The sequence below is a fragment of the Eptatretus burgeri genome, chromosome 11 (assembly GCF_056783735.1).
Source record: "Eptatretus burgeri isolate ZD-2024b chromosome 11, Ebu_testis_v1, whole genome shotgun sequence".
Classification (NCBI taxonomy): domain Eukaryota; kingdom Metazoa; phylum Chordata; class Myxini; order Myxiniformes; family Myxinidae; genus Eptatretus; species Eptatretus burgeri.
Window position 1 is genome coordinate 101,081,805 of NC_140971.1, and position 20,053 is coordinate 101,101,857.

Below are 20,053 nucleotides of genomic sequence, written 5' to 3' on the forward strand. Positions count from 1 at the left end.
GGACAATTGGAATCATAGCCAAGCTAGACATCGAAGTGTGAACATCCTCGTCATGCCGAAGAAAAGTTTGAAGAATGCTGCAAATAAGTGTCCTGGCCGTGGCCGTGGACGCTGACGTAAGGACGATCCATTATACCAACGTCTTTCAGCCTATGAGTAACTTAAAAGTAACGTCTGTCGACGTGTGGCAACGATCGCGTAACGTGCCAACAACACGTTAATCATAGGTTAGAAATAAGTTTCGGGTACGCTAAACATTTCCTCGGCGTATCTCAACTTATGATTAACTTACAAGTAGCATGTGTTGACGTCTGTCAACGATCGCAGACCGTGCATACAACTTGTGGCCAGCGTAGCGGAACGTGTGAGTCATACGCCGGCATACGTCGTGAAATTTCAAGCATGAAAAAATTTGAGGACAACCAAAAAGTACAATGTTTAAAGCCAGCGTACAACGACGTATGGCAGTGTTTTTCAGCGTGCTCTCAATGTTATCAAAACTTACCCATAACGTATTCAACGTGTGCCAGCGTTTTAGAAAAAAAATTCAAAAATCGGCATACGTTGGTTAAAACGTCAAGGTGTGACCGGGCCTTTAGTCAGCTTGTATGTTTTTTTTTTGTTTGTCTGTAATCACGTATAAAAAAATTCTGCAGAGCACAGTTATCATTGGACAATTTTGTAACTTCGCATATCAGAGGCCTATAGAGGTCCTTTCAGCGCATAAAATTTTGAAGGTCAACGTCAAAGGTCAAGGTCACTGTCGCAAATCAAGGGAGTCGACGAAACCCTTATTTTTTGAGTAATTTTGATCGGATCATCTTCAAACTGCATGGGAATATAGTTCATGGTCTGGTGCTCAGCTGATTAATTTTTGGTGGCGATTGGCCTTGACCTTCATGGTTAGCGCCTCAGGTCAAACATATTTGACCCCAAGGTCAAATTTTCAAGTTTTAGGAACCATATCGTGCAGTACCTCAAATTGAACACCTCGATGAGTGCTTTCTAGATATGTCAAGCTTGAGACATTATGACGTCATTTGGTGACGTTATGAGGCAAACGCATATTTTTCATGGTTACTCTGTGGAACAATTCTCATCGGAATCTCTCGTAGGCAGATATTCCTCAAGGAGTCGCTCCTGGTGGATAGCAGCTCTGTTCACCTCAGTGTGACCTTAAAGAAGTCACACGTGGTCACCTTTTGGCAAGATACGGGTCACCCTGCGGGTGACATTGGTTTATATTTACTTTTTCTTGTACCATGCACCTCATATGGTCTTTCAGATAATGTAAGCCGAATATCACGTTACTCGAGCGCAGAACAAAGTCGAAGATAGCGTGACACGAAACCACAAACTCAGAAATAATAAGATGCAATTTTAACCCAGGATGTGTAGCAAATTCATGCTTGTTGGTTATCAGCATACATTACATGACTTCGGTGATCACAAATTATATTTTTCAACATTAAACGGTCATTGTTTTTTTGTTTGATTGGTGTTCAACGCCATACTCAAGGGTATTTCGCTTATATGCCGACGGATTCTCCATTTCTTATTCCGTACTAGTTAATATGATGGAAAACCGGGAGGAAACCAAGGATAAACCACCCCCGCGATAGCCGAAGTCACCTCATGTGACTCCCTCATATACCTAAGCAGATTGATTGGGCGGTGGGTACATCGAATGAGGATGGGTACGCAGACGCGCTAACCATTAAGCCATGGCGTGGGTCCCATAAAAGTCACAATAAAGGTTTGGCCAGGCTTGAACCACGATATGCACCAACTACGGAGCCCATGATATAACCAAATAGGCCATTGTAGTGCTCAGAGTTTATGCTGTGAAAGTTTTACAACCTTTGATTTTTTAGTTTCTCAACTCTGAATATTATGGTGGAACAATTAACATGAATGAAAGGGAGATAACCAGGAGTACAGTACTGGCCACTCTGGGTTTCTACTTATACAGCTTTGACAACACTTGTTTTTTCATTGCACGGCTAAACTTTATACCATATAAATTATGTGACAACCCTGGTTATTTGTTAAAGTAATATTGTGAGAGGAAACCTTATGTTGCCAACTATTGGCAGGTGCAATAACCCTGAAATTTATAAAAAGTGACATCTCTGGTTTTCCCCTTGTGGTCTTCATACATATATATATATATATATATATATATATATATATATATATATATATATATATATATATATATATATATATATATTGTTACGTATTTGGGAATTCGATTGCACACAACATACAGGTCCCTTTAGTCAGCTATGTCGATAAGTGCTTGTTCCTGAGATAGCTCACCTTTCATTGTTTAAATGTTCAGAAATCGATTAGATGCGCTGCGGATCGATTTACTAGTTAGGGAACGAACAATGGAGACAACGGCAGGGTGGTTCTTCCACACGGCAGGTGGAAGAACCACCCTGCCGTGCCGTGACTCATGACTCAACAACTCCCTCCCACCCGTGGTTGAGCGGGGGGATGGAGCACGAGGGCACGAGTCAAGCCGGGATCGGGAGAAGGGCGGAGAAGAATAAAGAGAAGATTCTTTTCTTTGTTCGTGTTCTGAGTCCCGTGGGAGTAGTAAGCTTTTTGATTCGGCAGAGAGGAGTCGTTCAGCAGGCCGTCGGGTCCTGCTTGGCAAGCATTAGGGTTGAGGCCTTCAGAAGCTTTTTGCTTCGGCTGGCTCAGTGAGCTTCGGCTGCTGCTTTGTTTTGGAAGAAACTTGAGCCGGTTGTTCGGCTCGAGCTGCGAGTGGAGGCTTCTTCCTCTTCTTGTTGGTTCGTGGAGCTTTTTGTTCTCCATTTTTGTTCCCGGCTTGGTGCGACTCATCGGCCTCTTGTTGGAGTTGGTTCCTCGGAAAAACGACGCATCGACGGGAAGGATCGGCGCCTTGTCTCACCAGCACATGTTGAGAAGCGCGGGAGAATTCGCGGGAGCTCGGGAAGGAACGCAACTCACGGCGATTTGGATCCAGCTCGCTCTCGCTGGAGCCCGGGTCCGGACAAGTTGACGACCACACGAGGTGGAGAGGTTCGAGATAGGTTCTGGGTTTCAGCTCACCTGTCCTCCGAGCTGGAGCTGGTTATTAAAGGCCTCTGCCACCATTTCGTGTGTGTGTGTGTGTGTGTGTGTGTGTGTGTGTGTGTGTGTGTGTGTGTGTGTGTGTGTGTGTGTGTGTGTGTGTGTGTGTGTGTGTGTGTGTATACGCGTGTCCGTGGGCCCGTCTAATAAGTAGGAACTGCTGTTAAGTGCAAGTGACTACATAATAAGTAGAAGGTTGTAGTTCTTTTGTCATGCTTTTGTTGCTTGTATAGGTGCATACGTGTTTTGCCTTGTTTAATTGCATACGTGCTTTATTATAATAAATGTCCTTGTGTGAATGTAAAGCTGTTTGTTGCGTCCATTACCTCATTGAACTGCCCCATCTTGCACTCGGAATATAGTTGGTTTTTAAATAGCCGATAAATAGAATCGGGTGCGGCATGGTCTGGCTATAATACCGGCTCGGTTATCCCAGAACGGAACGGACCGCTTAAGCGGTTCGTGTCCAAGCAGGCCTTCGCCGAGGTACGGTCCCTCGGTAGGTTACCCGCGCGGGTACTTAGGTATATCTATATTCGGCGATTGACCCTATTTCGCGTGGGTAGAATGCGGACTGGGCCATGGTGGGGTTGAAGACCCACCCGTGACAGGGTTCTGGCGTTGTTCCAGAAAGTCACGACTGGATTGTCCGTTCGGTGGGCAAGCTGCTGCTATTGGTTAACGCGGTCATTTCCACACTGGACGGGCGCGAATTCTACAACACTGGTGTCAGAAGTGGGATTCTAATCCACCCCGCCTCCAACTAAATTAACGGGAATCGGACCAAGGGTGAGTGGAGCGACCCTCGGTTCCCATCAAATTGCGAGTGGCAAAAATTATTTCCGAGAAGCAAGATGGCGGTTCAAGGCGAACGGGAGCAGGGGGTAATGGATGTAGAAATAGTAGAATGCATGGCCCAGGATGAGATCCCTGAGCAGGAAATGCTCATTGTGCAGGAGCAATTCCCCCCACAATCGAACCCAGAACCTGAAATGGGCGCAGCGGCAGAGGCCGCGGTGGATGACACCCCCCTCACTTCCTCCGTCAAAATCCCCCTCCCCCCCCCGATCCCTGCCGAATCGGCTCAGCCGAGTACGTGACATGGCCCAGTTATTCGCAAAGCTGGCGGAAATGAAGAACAAAATAAATAGCAAGATGGATTCAAATACGCAACAAATGAGCGAAATGAATAAAAAAATTGGATAAGAATGCGCAACAAATGGATGAGAATGTGCAAACGCTGAGGGGTGAGATGCAGAGCATGGGACGATGCCTGCAGGCGGGCAGAATGGCAATTGAGAGGAGCGAAACACGGGCAGTGGAGCTCAAAATGGCGGCGCCACGTGTTGGAGCGAACGAGCTGAGGGGGAGTGTGGACTGTGTCGGTCCCGCGGTGGAGGACAAAATAATACAGGAGACATGTTGGACGAGACTCGTAACGGCAGAGAAAGTGACGGTGACAGAGGGAAAAATTAAATGGGGTGACTGAGACGTGTAAGAGACACTTGGAGACGACAGAGATAATAAAGGAAGTGAAAGAAATAACAGAGACGCGGGAGATAGAAAAAGTAGAGGAGAGACTACACGATAAAGATGGGGTGAAAGACGAACACACACACACACACACACACACACACACACACACACACACACACACACACACACACACACACACACACACACACACACACACACACACACACACACACACACACACGGTTAGTGGAGGACGATGAGGGGGAGCTTGGGGAATGTGTCATGACCCGGTGCAAGTAGCCGGATAGCCTCCGTATGGAACGAGGGGAGGGAATATTCCCCCTTGAAGCTGATCTCGACCAGGTGGGCCGGTAGTGCCGAGTGAGTTAGGAAGGTATATATATGTATATATATATAGATATATATATGTATATATATATATATACATATATATATATATATACACACACACACACACACACACACACACACACACACACACACACACACACACACACACACACACACACACACACACACACACACACACACACACACACATATATATATATATATATATATATAATTCCAGCAATCTCTGTGTGTGTCTCTGTGTGTCTCTGTGTGTCTCTGTGTGTCTCTGTGTGTCTCTGTGTGTGTCTCTGTGTGTGTCTCTGTGTGTGTGTCTCTGTGTGTGTCTCTGTGTGTGTCTCTGTGTGTGTCTCTGTGTGTGTCTCTGTGTGTGTCTCTGTGTGTGTCTGTGTGTGTCTCTGTGTGTGTCTGTGTGTGTCTGTGTGTGTCTGTGTGTGTCTGTGTGTGTCTGTGTGTGTCTGTGTGTGTCTGTGTGTGTCTGTGTGTGTCTGTGTGTGTCTGTGTGTGTCTGTGTGTGTCTGTGTGTGTCTGTGTGTGTCTGTGTGTGTGTGTCTGTGTGTGTGTGTCTGTGTGTCTGTGTGTGTGTGTGTGTGTGTCTGTGTGTGTGTGTCTGTGTGTGTCTGTGTGTGTCTGTGACCGCTGTTTCTCAACAACCGTTGGTCTGATCTAATTGAAACTTGCCAGGTATATTGCTGGGGCCCTGAGGATGTGCCTTTTCAAGGTTTGATATTAATCGGACAAGTGCTTCCCAAGTTATGGCCATTTATTTACCAAACCAATGACAAGACACGTTGTTTTGTGGGCATGGCCGATGGGGAAGCTCAGCCGCGTTCGCCATTACAGGTTACAACATACGGACTTCCGGATAGTGATGACTTCGTGTATTCTAATATTTTCTCAATTTCTTATGCGCATTTATAGATAAACACAATGCCCCAAGTTATGATCGTTTTCATATTAGACGGTGCATAAATTTTGGTAACATCAGAGTGCTGGTATTCTCCGAACAAGGAAGTAAATTTTTTTCTCTCTTTCTCTTCTCAATTTGTTTTTCCTTGCCACGACATTGCGAAAAGGAAAAAATACGTTGGCGCCAATTGAATAATCTTGTATATTATTTCCGAGTTTGTGGTTTCATGTCGCGCCATCTTCGACTTTGTTCTGCGCTCGAGTAACGTGATATTCGGCTTACATTATCTCAAAGACCATATGAGGTGCATGGTACAAAAAAAAGTAAATAACATGGTTCTGAATCAGTGAAATCGTATTCCACTTACTGCATTAAAGTAAAATTACTACTGATACTCTGCATCAGTTCGAGCCTGGTGTTGGCACAGTGGTTAGGGCAGCAGCTTGGGATCCAAGAGGTCCTGAGTTCAAGCCCCGTTGGGCCACTGAATTAATACACCAGGGGGTTGACTCAGCCTGTTATCCTTCCGAGGTCGGCGAAATGAGTACCAGTATACTGGGCCGGTGTATACCCCGGTTAAAATAGGTGTACCATGTCCCTGTGTCGTACGAGGCGACCAGGGTTGCGTCAGGAAGGGCATCCGGCGTAAAACATGTGCCAAATCACTATGCGGATCATACGGATGATCCGCTGTGGCGATCTCTAACGGGAGCAGCCGAAAGAAGAAGAAGAAGACTCTGCATCAGTTCCTTTCTCAAACACACCCACCCCAACATGTCGCGCAGAGCGCGGGTTATGCTAGTTGGGTATTAAAACTAAATTGCGAATAATCGTAACTGCGAATCATATTCGAACTTCCGGGCCATGCACGTCCGGGCACTCGAGAGCGAAGAAACGGCCTGTGTGATTGTTGTTTGTTGCTCGCGGTTTGAATATTTATTTATTAATGTTTTTTTTATAGGCACGTACTTGTATATATAATGATAATAAACTCATCACCATCATCATTGTAATTATCCCATTTGTTGTGGTGAAAATTCAAAAAACGAGTTAAAATTTGAAAAAAAAATTCAGGCAACCAAGCCGTTGGCAATACGAGGTTACTCCAAGAAAGACAACGAATATGAAATACAACAACCAAAGAACTAATGCAGGCAGATGGAATACATCGTTTAGGGCAGAAAGGTTCAGGCAGGAGTTTGAAATTTGTTCATGGTGCCAGCGATAGCTCGCCCACTGTTCACAAAGGACACCGTGGGTTCTTTAACGTCCAGCAACTAATGCCGGCAAACGGGACACCTGTTTAATGTCGACTTGAGGGATGGCACATATATTCACGATTCATCGAGCCCGTGAAATACTGGGATGACAGTTTATATCTGGGTTGGATTCAAACCGAGGCTAAAAGGCTTAGATGGGAGTGTGCATATCTCGAGGCCATCCTGCCAGTCCTTAGCACATGGAAATAAATAAATAAATAAATATAGTGGTAATACCCCTGAGCGGTCAGCTGTTAGAATAATGATACTGAGGAGGAAGTCAACATCGGACGGAGTCAGCAAAATGTACCAATGAACCCATGTTATGACCCCAATTTTTGTTTTTTTATGTCGTGAACAAACTTTGCTACATCACTGGTGAAGGTTGTCGTCAGGTATCATCAAAATCAAGTGTGTCGTTTTGGAGAAGAAAGCATATGCATAATTTTGGGGGGAAAACGCCCCTGTACACCCACTTAGACCTCATGAATAAACTTTGGTTCATCATGGGTGATGAAGGTTGTGGTGAGGTTTCATCAAAATTGTGTGTGTAGTTTCAGAGTAGAAAGCAAATAAATGTTTTGGAGGGGGTGGGGGGGCACCCAGAATAGCCCCCCCCCCAAAGAACCCCTTCGACCCAGATGTGTTTTTTAATGGCATGAATAAACTTTGGTGCATCACAGGTGATGAAGGGTGTGGTGAAGTTTCAGAGAAGAAAAAGGATGCAAATTCGCTCCCCCTTCGGAAACCAAGGCTTTTGGGATCATTGATATCTCCCTCGATGAAGCCGAGTCTTTGGGTCTCACTCTCTTACCGCAGGCATCCCGGTGGTCTTTCTGTCTTCTGCCGTTTCCTCTCCTGCCTTGCCCACCCCCTTGCTGTGTCTGTGATCTGTCCCCCCTATATTTCCTCAGGGCGTTCAAGGTCCGCCAAAAACATCCTTCTGGTGAAACTACCAAAATCAAGAATCACTGCTCACCTTCACTTTCATTTCTCTATTTTTAGCCGCGTCTCGCGTAACGAACGTGGCTCGAAGAGAGCTCCGCGTTGTTCTTATTGTTGTTGTTGTTCTTCTTCTTCTTCTTCTTCTTCTTCTTCTTCTTCTGGTGAAGACAAAACCTTTAGGACTCGGCTCTTTAATATACGGGATCCGGATCTCCTTAAATACTAAACACCTGTACACATCCTCGCATTGAGGGTGCCTTTTGAGGGCGTCTATCATCAACTTTTAAATATATTCGGACATTTGCTTTAAAGTTTTGAAAAGTTCACATTACTATTTTAAGATTATTCCATTTAATGTGTTGTAATTTCGTAAATACACGATTTTCTCGTCATGAACAGGAGCCTCCATGACGGGTCTCGCTATTGGCTCCATCAAGGCACGTGACGAAATATCGGAAGTTGTTATTGCCTTTAGGACGCAGCTCTTGGACACATTTGTCCTTGTTCTACCTCTGGAACAAACTCAATCCCACTCCTCCCTCCAGGTCTTCAAAACAGCTGTTCACCACCATGTCATATCTTCCCCCATCCAAAACTACGATCTTTACTACCCCTGTTAATCCACCACAAACCCACCTCCTCCAAATTCCCTGTAGTGTCCATCTTGTTTCCCATGTGTACCCCACCCCATCCCTCTCCCTTCCACAGATATCGTATCGTCTCCGTTCACCCCCGATTTTTCACTTCCCTCTCCCGCCCCTCGTCTCCTGCCTTGTTATATGTGTATTAGTTGTTACACAGCCTCGACATGGCACACAAATAAATAAATAAATACGTTGCAAGTGTTTATGGACAGACCGACGGACATCGCTTCATACCATAAGCTTCCCGGAACTACGTTCCAGGTGAGCTAGAAATCGGTGAGTGATAGTGGGTGCATGTGTGGTGTGTGCATGTGTGAATGCGTGCTGGTGAATTATCGAGTATGTGCTCGTTCATGAATGCGTGTCAGCGCTGGGAATTAATGATAAACGTTGGTACGTGTCGGTACGTGAATGCATGGACTCCTAAGGCGCAGGCTGGAATGAGATGAAATTTGTTTGTTGTACTTGGGGTGTACCCAGGAAGTTTTTAGATGTTTAAAATATAAATATATTGTTGCGGAAATGGCCCTTAGTGTGTTATTAAATATAGGATTAGCCCAGATCTCCCATTAAATTCATGTTAGCCAGGTTGTTCGGTAAATGGACGTTACATGTGTGTCGGGAGGTGTAGGATGCATGTTTATCGTTCGTACAGTGGTGGTGGACCGAAAGGTTCTTCTTCTTCGTTCCCCTCTCCGGGTGAGACTCCGCCCAGCGCTCTGAGAGGGGGAGTGGCCTAGAGAAGGAAGTGAAAACTGAAGGGAAAAACTGCAGTGGGCAGTGAGGCAAGTGAGCGGCGGGAAGGCGGTGGTGAAACTGAGCGCGCCGAGCCTGCCATTTGGCAGTAAGAGAAAATGCCTGCACGTCAAGTCTGCCACTTTGGCAGTGGGAGAGGCCGCCTGCACTTAGAGTCGGGCGATCAACTTTGTGGAGGAGTGCTTTTAGCCGGCGGTGCCTCCTCGGCCACGGACCCAGCCTGCGGAGTCCAACACCTCGATTTGCCCTAGTCTGGTGAACAGGCCAGGCCTGGACTTGTATACTGGACCTTGTGAGAAACCAGCTGAAACCCACCATCGAACTGACGGTCTTGTGCCGTCGACATTACGCGGGGTCAGAACGCGCTGAGACTGCGTGCGCAAGCGGTGCCGGGAGAAGAAAAAGGACGACGCCATTTGCCACGCGGCGTGTTTGAGCTTGGGCGCTCGAATCCGTAGACATCGGCTTGTCACGAGCCACATTCGTGCCTCCGACACTTTTTCTCTCGTCCCTGAAGCATCACCAAGTACTCTGTATTTTGTCTGCATGCTGTCCATGTCTTGTCTGCATGTTGTCTAAGTTTTATCTCGTTAGGGTCCCCTTCGAAACCCGTCGCTCCCTAGTTAAGAACGGGTTATAGATTAATTATAACATTGGCGTGAATGCTTTGCTTGTGTCGTATTCCTCGATGTGTCCCCAATAAATCTGGCTGATTCGTATGAAGTTGCCGCTTTGAATTAATTCGTGCCGAGGAACGATCCGCTCAATTTGGATACAAGACCAAAATGGTTACAGGCTGGCAGAATTCGCTCGGTCTCTGACAAAACCAGTCTGTAACCGGGGTTTATTCCCCTAACTGGTAAGGTCCAGGGGTACGATGGTATCGCGATTCGAGGCGAGTGACCTGAGGCCTGTGCCGAACCAGCCGACGTTATAACCCTGGAGACGGCGGTGGTTAAGTGACGCCGAATATTCAACATTTGGCCGTATAGAGTAGGGTGCGAAAACCCAAACTGGCTACGGATTGAAGCAGACTTGGGTGGCATTCGAATCCCCCCACCGTGGATCCTTAACACTGGGGTCAAGAGTCGGGTGCGAATCCCGCCACTGCTGAATCCTTAACAATATATATTCATATACATGTTTATATATATTTAAATAAAAAAATTTAAATGCACTTGTGGTGGTTCAGGAAGAGGAGGGGGATATAAATTCTCTCCGTGAATGTGTAATAGAAGAGCACCACCTTGTGGTGGTGTATTACTCGTAATTTGTGGAGATCATGGAAATTTGCATTGTACCTGTGACAGGCCAAGTGCATTAGTGACCCCTGCCAGAGGGTGGGGATATTAATGCTCTGTCGCGAGCAAGTGTTTCTCATAAAAAATAAATACAAGAGGAAGAGCAAAATAAAAGAAAACACAAGAGGAACAAGACAATAGTGAGAATTGCTTTGCAACGCATGGCCCCGATCGATGAGATATTTCCCAAGTCCAACAGGGCATAATTCTATGAAAAATTGACGAAACGCCCTGAAACTCGAACTGGTTCTGAAACTTATCATGATAAAGCCATGTACCACGTTTCAGTTGAATATGTTAAAGGGTATGATAAAAATTCTGAAAAACCAAAGGTTGCACAGACAGATGGACAGCAAACCTATTGTCCCCTCCAGTGAAACCGGGAGGGTTCACTGGAGGGGACAACAGGACAATGGAAGAGGCATAATGATGAGGGCAGTGGAGAGTAATGTGTCAAGAATGGGAAGAATAAAATTGATACAATTCTCTCAGTGTTCAGAACCATTCTCACCGACTGCCTTTGCATCTAAACCCCACACCCCCACCCCCTTACGCAACACACCATCCCCTTCTTCGTCAAAATAAAAAATGAATTGGTCATTCAAACGATCACCAACTCCACAGCATGTGACAGGTTTTAAAAGGGATTGGGGGTTCACAGGAGAAATGCAGACGCACCTTCAGGACGATGGAATCAGGGAGGTTTGTTATGTTGGCTGGTTGAGCGCTTCCACAGTGTTCCCCATTTGGCAGGGTAAGCTTCCCATTGCTGTGCTCAGAATTGACAGGAAGTCCTTCCTCAGCACGTTCTCCTGGAGGGTCTTCCAAACAGGGTTGCTTACTCGGAGGGCAAGGAACCTGCACGCTCTCCTGGCAGGGCAACCGATACATCATTACAGAGCGCACACAGAGAGATTGTAGCACAATAGTTGAATGTGCACGTCAGGTTGAAACGACCACTTACCCCCGACAACATAACCGGTTGGCGTTTGCGCCTTGAAAGCGCCATGGTGATGGTCGAGGAGATGCAAAAGTAAAAGGTTGTGCTGGGAGTGAAGGAAAGTATGATGATCAGATATTCGTCCAAAAGGGATTCTGACTCCTCACGACTAACTTTCAGACATTCTGTAAAAGGACAGATTGAAGGAAAAAGAACATCCAAAGAGAATGAGACTTTTCAGGAGACACAATTAAGTCAATCTTCATCATCTACTGTTTTCCTCTCATCATTACACCACTTTTGAAATGATGTGTGAGTAGATGATAAATGTTGCTTCTAGGACGCCCATTCAAATGAATGGGAGAAAAGGGAAAAAAAAATCTGACCCAAGCCCCAAAAGCTCAAAATGGAAGACTCACTTCCTCCCCACCTATCCCCTTCCCTCCCATACAAGCAAATGAAAAATTGAGACTTACTGATAAAAGCACTTCTTCCCCCCAACATAATCACAGTCCTTTCATATTTTCATTATACTCAAAGAGCGAACCAACAAATATTTGTCCATGTTCGACTTTAGGGAATAACTTAATTTTCATATAACATTCATTTCCATCGAGTATATTCACAAATAATAACTTGGGCCTTGGTTCTTGGTTTAAGTATCTTTATTAAGCAGAGAAAAAATGATAAACTTCTCTTAATGCTCTTGTCTGACCACCTCCTGGGCCACATATTATTTTGTCGATTCCTTATATTTTTCAGTCTTTCAGATTCAATATTATTTATGATTTTATGAATGTATGATATTTATTTTCTGAAAGTTCTCAAAATCATTTGTAGCAAGCTGTTAAATTTTTGTGTTAAAATGAGTCAGACAAGCTCCTTGCCCGAAGCAAAAATGCGACTCATTTCCTTTGAAAAAACACCCAAAAAACCCATTGTTTCCTCATTTTAGTGATGTCATCAACATGCCCTATTTATTACCAAACGCGAGTTTTGGCTTGTATCATTCAGAGAATGGAGTATTCAGAGGAGTACTCCGACCTCGCAGATCAATCTTTTTCACAAGAGGATAGGTGAGATCCTTAAACCAATTCATTATTTGTTGTTTTATACAGAATTAAATCACTATACGACAAATTATTTTATTTTTTTGTGACAGGTTGTCCCCAATAACAACATCGTTGATAACTGAAATTGAAAATGAAGCAATCGAATATCGTGAAGAATGGCAGAATATGAATGAAATCCTTGTAGATCTTCAATCATTTCAAAGAGAATTAAATGGCATCATGTCTCGGTGGTTGGAAGACCTTTCACACCCCCTGACGTTGGATAAGTCAAAAGAAAGGTGAGAAATTATCCCCGTCTCTCTGTCTCTCTATTTCTCTCTGTCTCTTTTGGTGTTAATTTTTGTTTATTTTGAACCACGGAGTGTTAACTCATTTTCAATTTTTATCTTGCCAAAACGAAGTTTTTGCAAGATATGTTAGTCAGCCTGTATGTTTTGTTTTGTTTTGTTTTTTTTTGTCTGTAATCACATATAAAAAATTCTGCAGAGCACAGTTATCATTGGAAATTTTTGTAACTTCGCATATCAGAGGCCTAAAGAGGTCCCTTTCAGTGCACAAAATTTTGAAGGTCAAGGTCAAAGGTCAAGGTCACTGTCGCAAATCAGGGGAGTGGACAAAACCCTTATTTTTTGAGTAATTTTGATCGGATCGTCTTCAAACTTCATGGGAATATAGTTCATGGTCTGGCGCTCAGCTGAATAATTTTTGGTGGCGATTGGCCTTGACCTTCATATGTTTTTTGTTTTTTGTTTTTTTTTGGTCTGTAATCACGTATAAATCACTCTGCAGAGCACAGTTATCATTGGAAATTTTTGTAACTTCGCATATCAGAGGCCTATTAGAGGTCCCTTTCAGCGCATAGAATTTTGAAGGTCAACGTCAAAGGTCAAGGTCACTTTGTCGCAAATCAGGGGTCGACGAAACCCTTATTTTTTGAGTAATTTTGATCGGATCGTCTTCAAACTTCATGGGAATATAGTTCATGGTCTGGCGCTCAGCTGATTAATTTTTGGTGGCGATTGGCCTTGACCTTCATGGTTAGCGCCTCAGGTCAAACATATTTGACCCCAAGGTCAAATTTTCAAGTTTTAGGAACCATATCGTGCAGTACCTCAAATTGAACACCTCGATGAGTACTTTCTAGATATGTCAAGCTTGAGACATTATGATGTCATTTGGTGACGTTATGAGGCAAAAGCATATTTTTCATGGTTACTCTGTATAACGATTCTCATCGGAATCTCTCGTAGGTATTCCTCAAGGAGTCGCTCCTGGTGGATAGCAGCTCTGTTCACCTCAGTGTGACCTTAAAGAAGTCACACGTGGTCACCTTTTGGCAAGATACGGGTCACCCTGCGGGTGACATTGGTTTATTTTATTGTTTGTAATTTATGGGATTCCTTTTGGCCATCTTTTATACTCTTTATAGCACCTGCTACATTTTCCACAGCAGAAGCAGTTGAACCAATTCGGTCTTTATGTTGAAGAATAGTTGAACCTTTCCCCATTAGAGTATCAATTATTCCATCTCCTATTTTTCTAAATTGATGTTCCACACCCCGTTGTCTCTTCGGTTTATAGTATCCTCGACCAAGATACATCCCCTCACCCTTATAGTTTCGGGAAAGGAACATCCCATCCCCTGTAATTATTTTATATTTTCCAAACTCGTGTTTCCTCACAATAACCATCGTATTTATTTATTGGAAAACTTCACGTAGGTGAATTCTGATACATATAATTTCTCCATTAAAACAACTCATGCGATTATCTTGGTCGGTTATCCTAAAATTTACTCTATATATGTTTTTTTCCAGACAAGGGAAGATAAACCAGATTTTTTGGTTCCATACTGAATTTATAACCAATTGGGGTTGAGTATGTACTGAATGAAAATGTTCTATTTGTTCTTATTCCATCAGAATAAGCACCATCAATCAAATCACAGTGAATTAATACTGAATTTATGCCGGAGAATATTTGAATGACATTATCACTGTAAAACGTCCTATTAGTTTCAATCTTTTTTGAGGAGAAACCCAATAACTCTCCAAATGGATTATCAATTGTGAAATCAACCTTGTAGTTATTCTTAATATTGATTTTGAAGTACGTTTTTGAATACCTATAACAATATTTTTGGTTCCTCACCCTGTTCTTTCATAAGGCGAGCAATTTCAGAAGATATTTGAGAAATCTCATATGCTCCGGGTGAAAATGTTATCGTTTTGTATCCACTTCCTGGATTATAACTAAACATCGTTTTCTCTGTGATATTAAACAAGGTATTTTAAGTTTCCATAGACAATAAAATCGCCTCATATTATTTTGTTGCGTCAAGTTGTAGTGGGTATGGAAATGAAGATGTGTGGTCACTTGTGAAATTAAAACAAAGGATTGTGCTTCTCATCTTATTTAATATGGAATAAAATATCTTTGTATTGACATTTATTAATTCTTTTCATGTTCATCAACTGGTCAAAAATGGCTGATGCTTCATTAAAACAATTATTTCAAGCCTTCTTACTACATAACAGCAAAAACAGTCTACTAACTAATTGTGACGGGTCATTTGGGAGAAAACTAATACCTGAACCAAGCCTACCTAAAGCCCGAATAATGTGTTTCTCCTTCTCATTCTTCCTACTTTTACCAGATATATTGACCTTATAATTAAGAGAGTCCAGCAAATCAATATATATATATATATATATATATATATATATATATATATATATTTATATATATATATATATATATATATATATATATATATATATATATATATATATATATTTATATATACTCTATCATCCTTATTTTTCATATGCAATGGTTTATCAAAATACTTTGATTCATCCCTCACAGTTGAACCTTGTCCTCCCTCTTTTGTTAGAAGAAACATTAATCTTGGAATTCATTTAACAGGTGGTTGAACAGAACTAAAGAACCTTAATTCATCATTAAATATCAACCCCTTTTCTTGAACAAGATGGAATATTGCTGGTTGTTCTGTGCGAATGAATCCTGCTTTGGTTTTTGAATCCGCTGAATATTCATCGTTTTGAAGAGCCTTCACAATATAATCAGGGGGTTGATTTATCTCTTCCAGTTGTTGAAATAATCCTTCATCATCATATTCAAATTCTCCTATATGCTCTAATTCTTCCTGTCATTTGACTGAAATCTTTTAACATTTGAATTTTTTTAGGAGGATATTCTATTGTGGGAACTGTGGAAGCATCTATAATTTTTTTTTATTGGGAAGTTTTTTTTAAGTGGTTTAAATTTTTTCTCTTGTTTTCTTTCAAACGCTTCTTCACCTCTTAGTTTCTGTCTGCATTTCCTTCTTTATGTCTTCCTGTTGTTTTACAACTTTTGAAACCAACTCTTGATGTTCCTTAAATCTTCTTGCTCTTTCTTTCACATGCATTTATTTATTGGAAAATATCATTCACTAAATTGTAAAGGTCAACAGGGAAATTTTCCTTTTCTTCATCATTAAAATAGATGTGTTCAAATAAATCCTTTTGTTTACTTATTTCATCAAATTCTTTATTAACATTAATACGAGTTGTAATTTCTTCTTCATTAATACTTGAATCTCTGCTTTTCACACGTTTGCATTGAGTTTCTTCATCAACATCAAAAACGAACGATAAAATCTTAACCCCATTACCACTCACATGTTTCATAATTTGTCTCATTCCTTCTGGATTAGTTTCTAATATCCCAAGACCACCAGATTTTAGTTTCTTTAACTCACTCTTACAATGTGAATATTTTGTTGTTCCGAGAAACCTCCTCAAATATTTTACCTTCATTCCTCAATCGCATATGTTCCTCCACTGAAATATCGTAATAATCTTCACCTTCTACTTCTCCTGGTCGCATTGCTCTGGTTGTTGTAGGTACAATACGAATCACATGGTGTGTTTTTTTAAAACTTACAATTGTGTTGCGATTCTCGGAACCGAATGCATCCAACAGATATTGGTCCCAAGACAGTTATTCCATTAAATACGTGTAGACAAGTCTGGAGACGGCAATGGTTCACAAGCGGTATTCGACGATGTAGATTGTTTCAGAAGTCAAGGCTGAGACAATCTGATAATTTTTGACCAAGTTATAAAAATGATCAACATGATGTGGTACGAGTGATTGGTTATTCGCTGCAAAATGTCGAAAACCCAGTTTCGTTCAACAACTTTCAAAATTTGACCTTTGCATAACCTTTAAAGGTCACAAAACAATGTTGTGGACATTAAAATAAGGAAACAGGATACGTGCTATGGCTTATTGGAGTTAGTTCTTCGAAGAAGGTCGTAAACCCGGTTTGATTCCCACAAGTTTGAAAATTTGACCTTTGTGAACTTCAAAGGTCAAGGATTATGACCTTTGGTGCAAAACTTCCTCTGGAACATTCCAGGAACAATATAACGTCATATAGGCTATATGGCATTTTGCACTCCTCGGATTATCCATACTTTGATGAAATCAGCGTAAAAACAAGCTTGAAGGGGGCGCCACGGGCAAGGTGTTTGAGATAGAGCAAAATGGTTTCCAGACTTTAGGTGGGGAATGACCTCAAGATTATGCATAAAAAAAATATTGTCATCCTAGCTCTCATAGTTTGGGCGGTCGTATGATTTTTATGTCAAAATTCGCAATTTTCTAAGTTCGTGACCTTGTGACATTGACCTTGGGACGAAAATGAAAAAAAAATAAAATAATCGAGCTCCGTGGGGCTTTGCAGGTGCCATTGGGCTAACCAAATACCGAAACCCCTGCAAGATTCAACAAACCCCCTCGGAGAAGATGGATTTTTATGTCAAAATTCGCAATTTTCTAAGTTTGTGACCTTGTGATCTTGACCTTGGGACGAAAATGAAAAATCGAGCTCCGTGGGGCTATGCAGGTGCCATTGGGCTGACCAAATACCGAAACCCTTGTCAGATTTGACAAACCCCCTCGGAGAAGATGGATTTTTATATCAAAATTCACAATTTAAGTTCGTGACCTTGCGACCTTGACCTTGGGACGAAAATGAAAAAAAATAAATAAATAAAAAAAATCGAGCTCCGTGGGGCTATGCAGGTGCCATTGGGCTGACCAAATACCGAAACCCTTGTCAGATTTGACAAACCCCCTAGGAGAAGATGCAAATTGAAATTGGCTACCCCCTAAAAACACGTTTTTGGGGCGTGGCTCCGCCCATTCTCAGGAAAACACAACTAGATCATGATATAAACCTCCCACCAAAATTTTATCAGGATCGGATCAAAACCCACGGAGCTATGCTCGGGACAGACAGACAGACAGACACACACCAATAACGAATATAGTAGTCACTTATTTTTTCGTGAAAATATTTTTTCGTGAACTAATAGTCTCTTCCCTTTTGTCTTGCGGGACAACAGGGGAATGCGTTGTGAAGATCTCATAGCTTGGTTTGCTTACATCATTCCTTTTTCATTTCATTTATAACTAAATTCCTACTCTTCTTTTCTGATTATTCCTGAGGTAAATCTGAGCCACGTGCACCCTTCGCTGTTGGATGAGTCCTCCGCAAAGGGCCAGCAGGCATTACACCCACACCAGAATTTGGAATTCAATTGCACACAACATACAGGTTCCCTTTGTCAGCTATGTCGATAAGTGCATGTTCCCAAGATAGCTCACCTTCCATTGTTGAAATGTTTTGAAATCGATTAGATGCGCTGCGGATCGATTTAATAGTTAGGGAGCGAACAATGGTGACGTCCCTCCCCCTCTTCTGCGAAGAGGAAGAAGAACCCTGCCATCCCGTGACGTCAACAACTCCCTCCCACCTGTGGTTGAGCGGGGGGTGGATCACAAGGGCATGAGTCAAGCCGGGTGCGGGGGAGGGGGTGGGAAGGATAAAGGGGAGATCCTTTCTTTGTTCGTGTGGGAGTCCCGTGGTAGGGCTGAGTTCGTGGGCTGAGTTCATGGGAGTCCCGTGGTAGGGCTGAGTTCGTGGGAGTCCTGTGGCATAGTTCTGAAGAAGTCCCGTTCTGAGTCCCGTGTGCAGAGTTCGTGTGCTGAGTCCCGTGGGAAGAATAAGCTTTTTGCTTCCGAGAGAGCAGTCGTTCAGCAGGCCATCGGGTCCTGCTTGGCTTGCATGGCTTGAAGCCTTCGGAAGCTTTTTGCTTCGGCTGGCTCAGTGAGCTTCGGCTGCTGCTTTGTTTTGGAAGGAACTTGAGCCGGTTGTTCGGCTCGAGCTGAGTGGAGGCTTCTTCCTCTTCTTCTTGGTTCGTGGAGCTTTTTGTTCTCCATTTTGTTTCCCGGCTTGGTGCGACGCATCGGCCTCTTCTTGGAGTTGGATCCTCGGGGAAGCGACGCATCGACAGGAAGGATCGGCGCCTCGTCTCACCGGCACGTGTTGAGAAGCGCGGGAGGATTCGCGGGAGCTCGGGAAGGAACGCGGCTCACGGCAATTTGGATCCAGCTCGCTCTCACTGGAGCCCGGGTCCGGACAAGTTGAAGACCACACGAGGTGAAAAGGTTCGAGTCAAGCTCTGAGTTTCAGCTCACCTGTCTTCCGAGCTGGAGCTCGTGATTAAAGGCCTCAGCCACCGTTTCGTGTGTGTGTGTGTGTGTGTGTGTGTGTGTGTGTGTGTGTGTGTGTGTGTGTGTGTGTGTGTGTGTGTGTGTGTGTGTGTGTGTGTGTGTGTGTGTGTGTGTGTGGTGTACGTGTGTCCGTGGGCCCGTCTAATAAGTAGGAACTGCTGTTAAGTGTAAATGACTGTACATAATAAGTAGACGGTTGTAGTTCTTTTGTTGCTTGTATAATTGCATACGTGTTTTGCCTTATTTAATTGCATACGTGTTTCATTATAATAAATGTCCTTGTGTGAATGTAAACCTGCTTGTTGCGTCCATTCCCTCATTGACTGAACATTCCGTGTTGGGAGTTAGAAAGCCGTTGGTTTGCCGTAATAGGGGACATTTGGACCGACGGTTCTCGGCGATTACGCCGCTTGGAATCGCGCCCGGAAAAGATCACTTCGGTGGTTTGTTCCGTACGAGTTCCGTCAAGGGTGGAATACCCCGGTAGTTGGATCACGTGGGTATTTAGGTACATTGAAGATTGGCAATCGACCCTACCCCACATGATCTGCCCATTGGCGTATTTCGGTTCTTGTACAAGGACCCGTCGCTCGGAGTTATCCAGGCGACGATCTATATTCCGGGCGATCGGTCAGGCCGACTCGACCTGCGGCTCCGTTCAGAGCGATCGGTTGGCAGCTG

The 20,053-nt window shown here is 43.3% G+C and overlaps 1 protein-coding gene across 1 annotated transcript in view; it reads right to left on the reverse strand.

The window, feature by feature from the left end:
- Nucleotides 1-20,053, reverse strand: part of FBXL17 (F-box and leucine rich repeat protein 17) — a 112,988-nt gene that overhangs the window by 43,799 nt on the left and 49,136 nt on the right. Inside the window, exons 3-4 of the mRNA XM_085847985.1 lie at nucleotides 11,733-11,893; nucleotides 11,447-11,638 (exon numbers count right to left, since the gene is read on the reverse strand). Of these exons, the coding sequence (XP_085704111.1) occupies nucleotides 11,447-11,638; nucleotides 11,733-11,893 (353 nt within the window). The remainder of the gene's footprint in view (nucleotides 1-11,446; nucleotides 11,639-11,732; nucleotides 11,894-20,053) is intronic.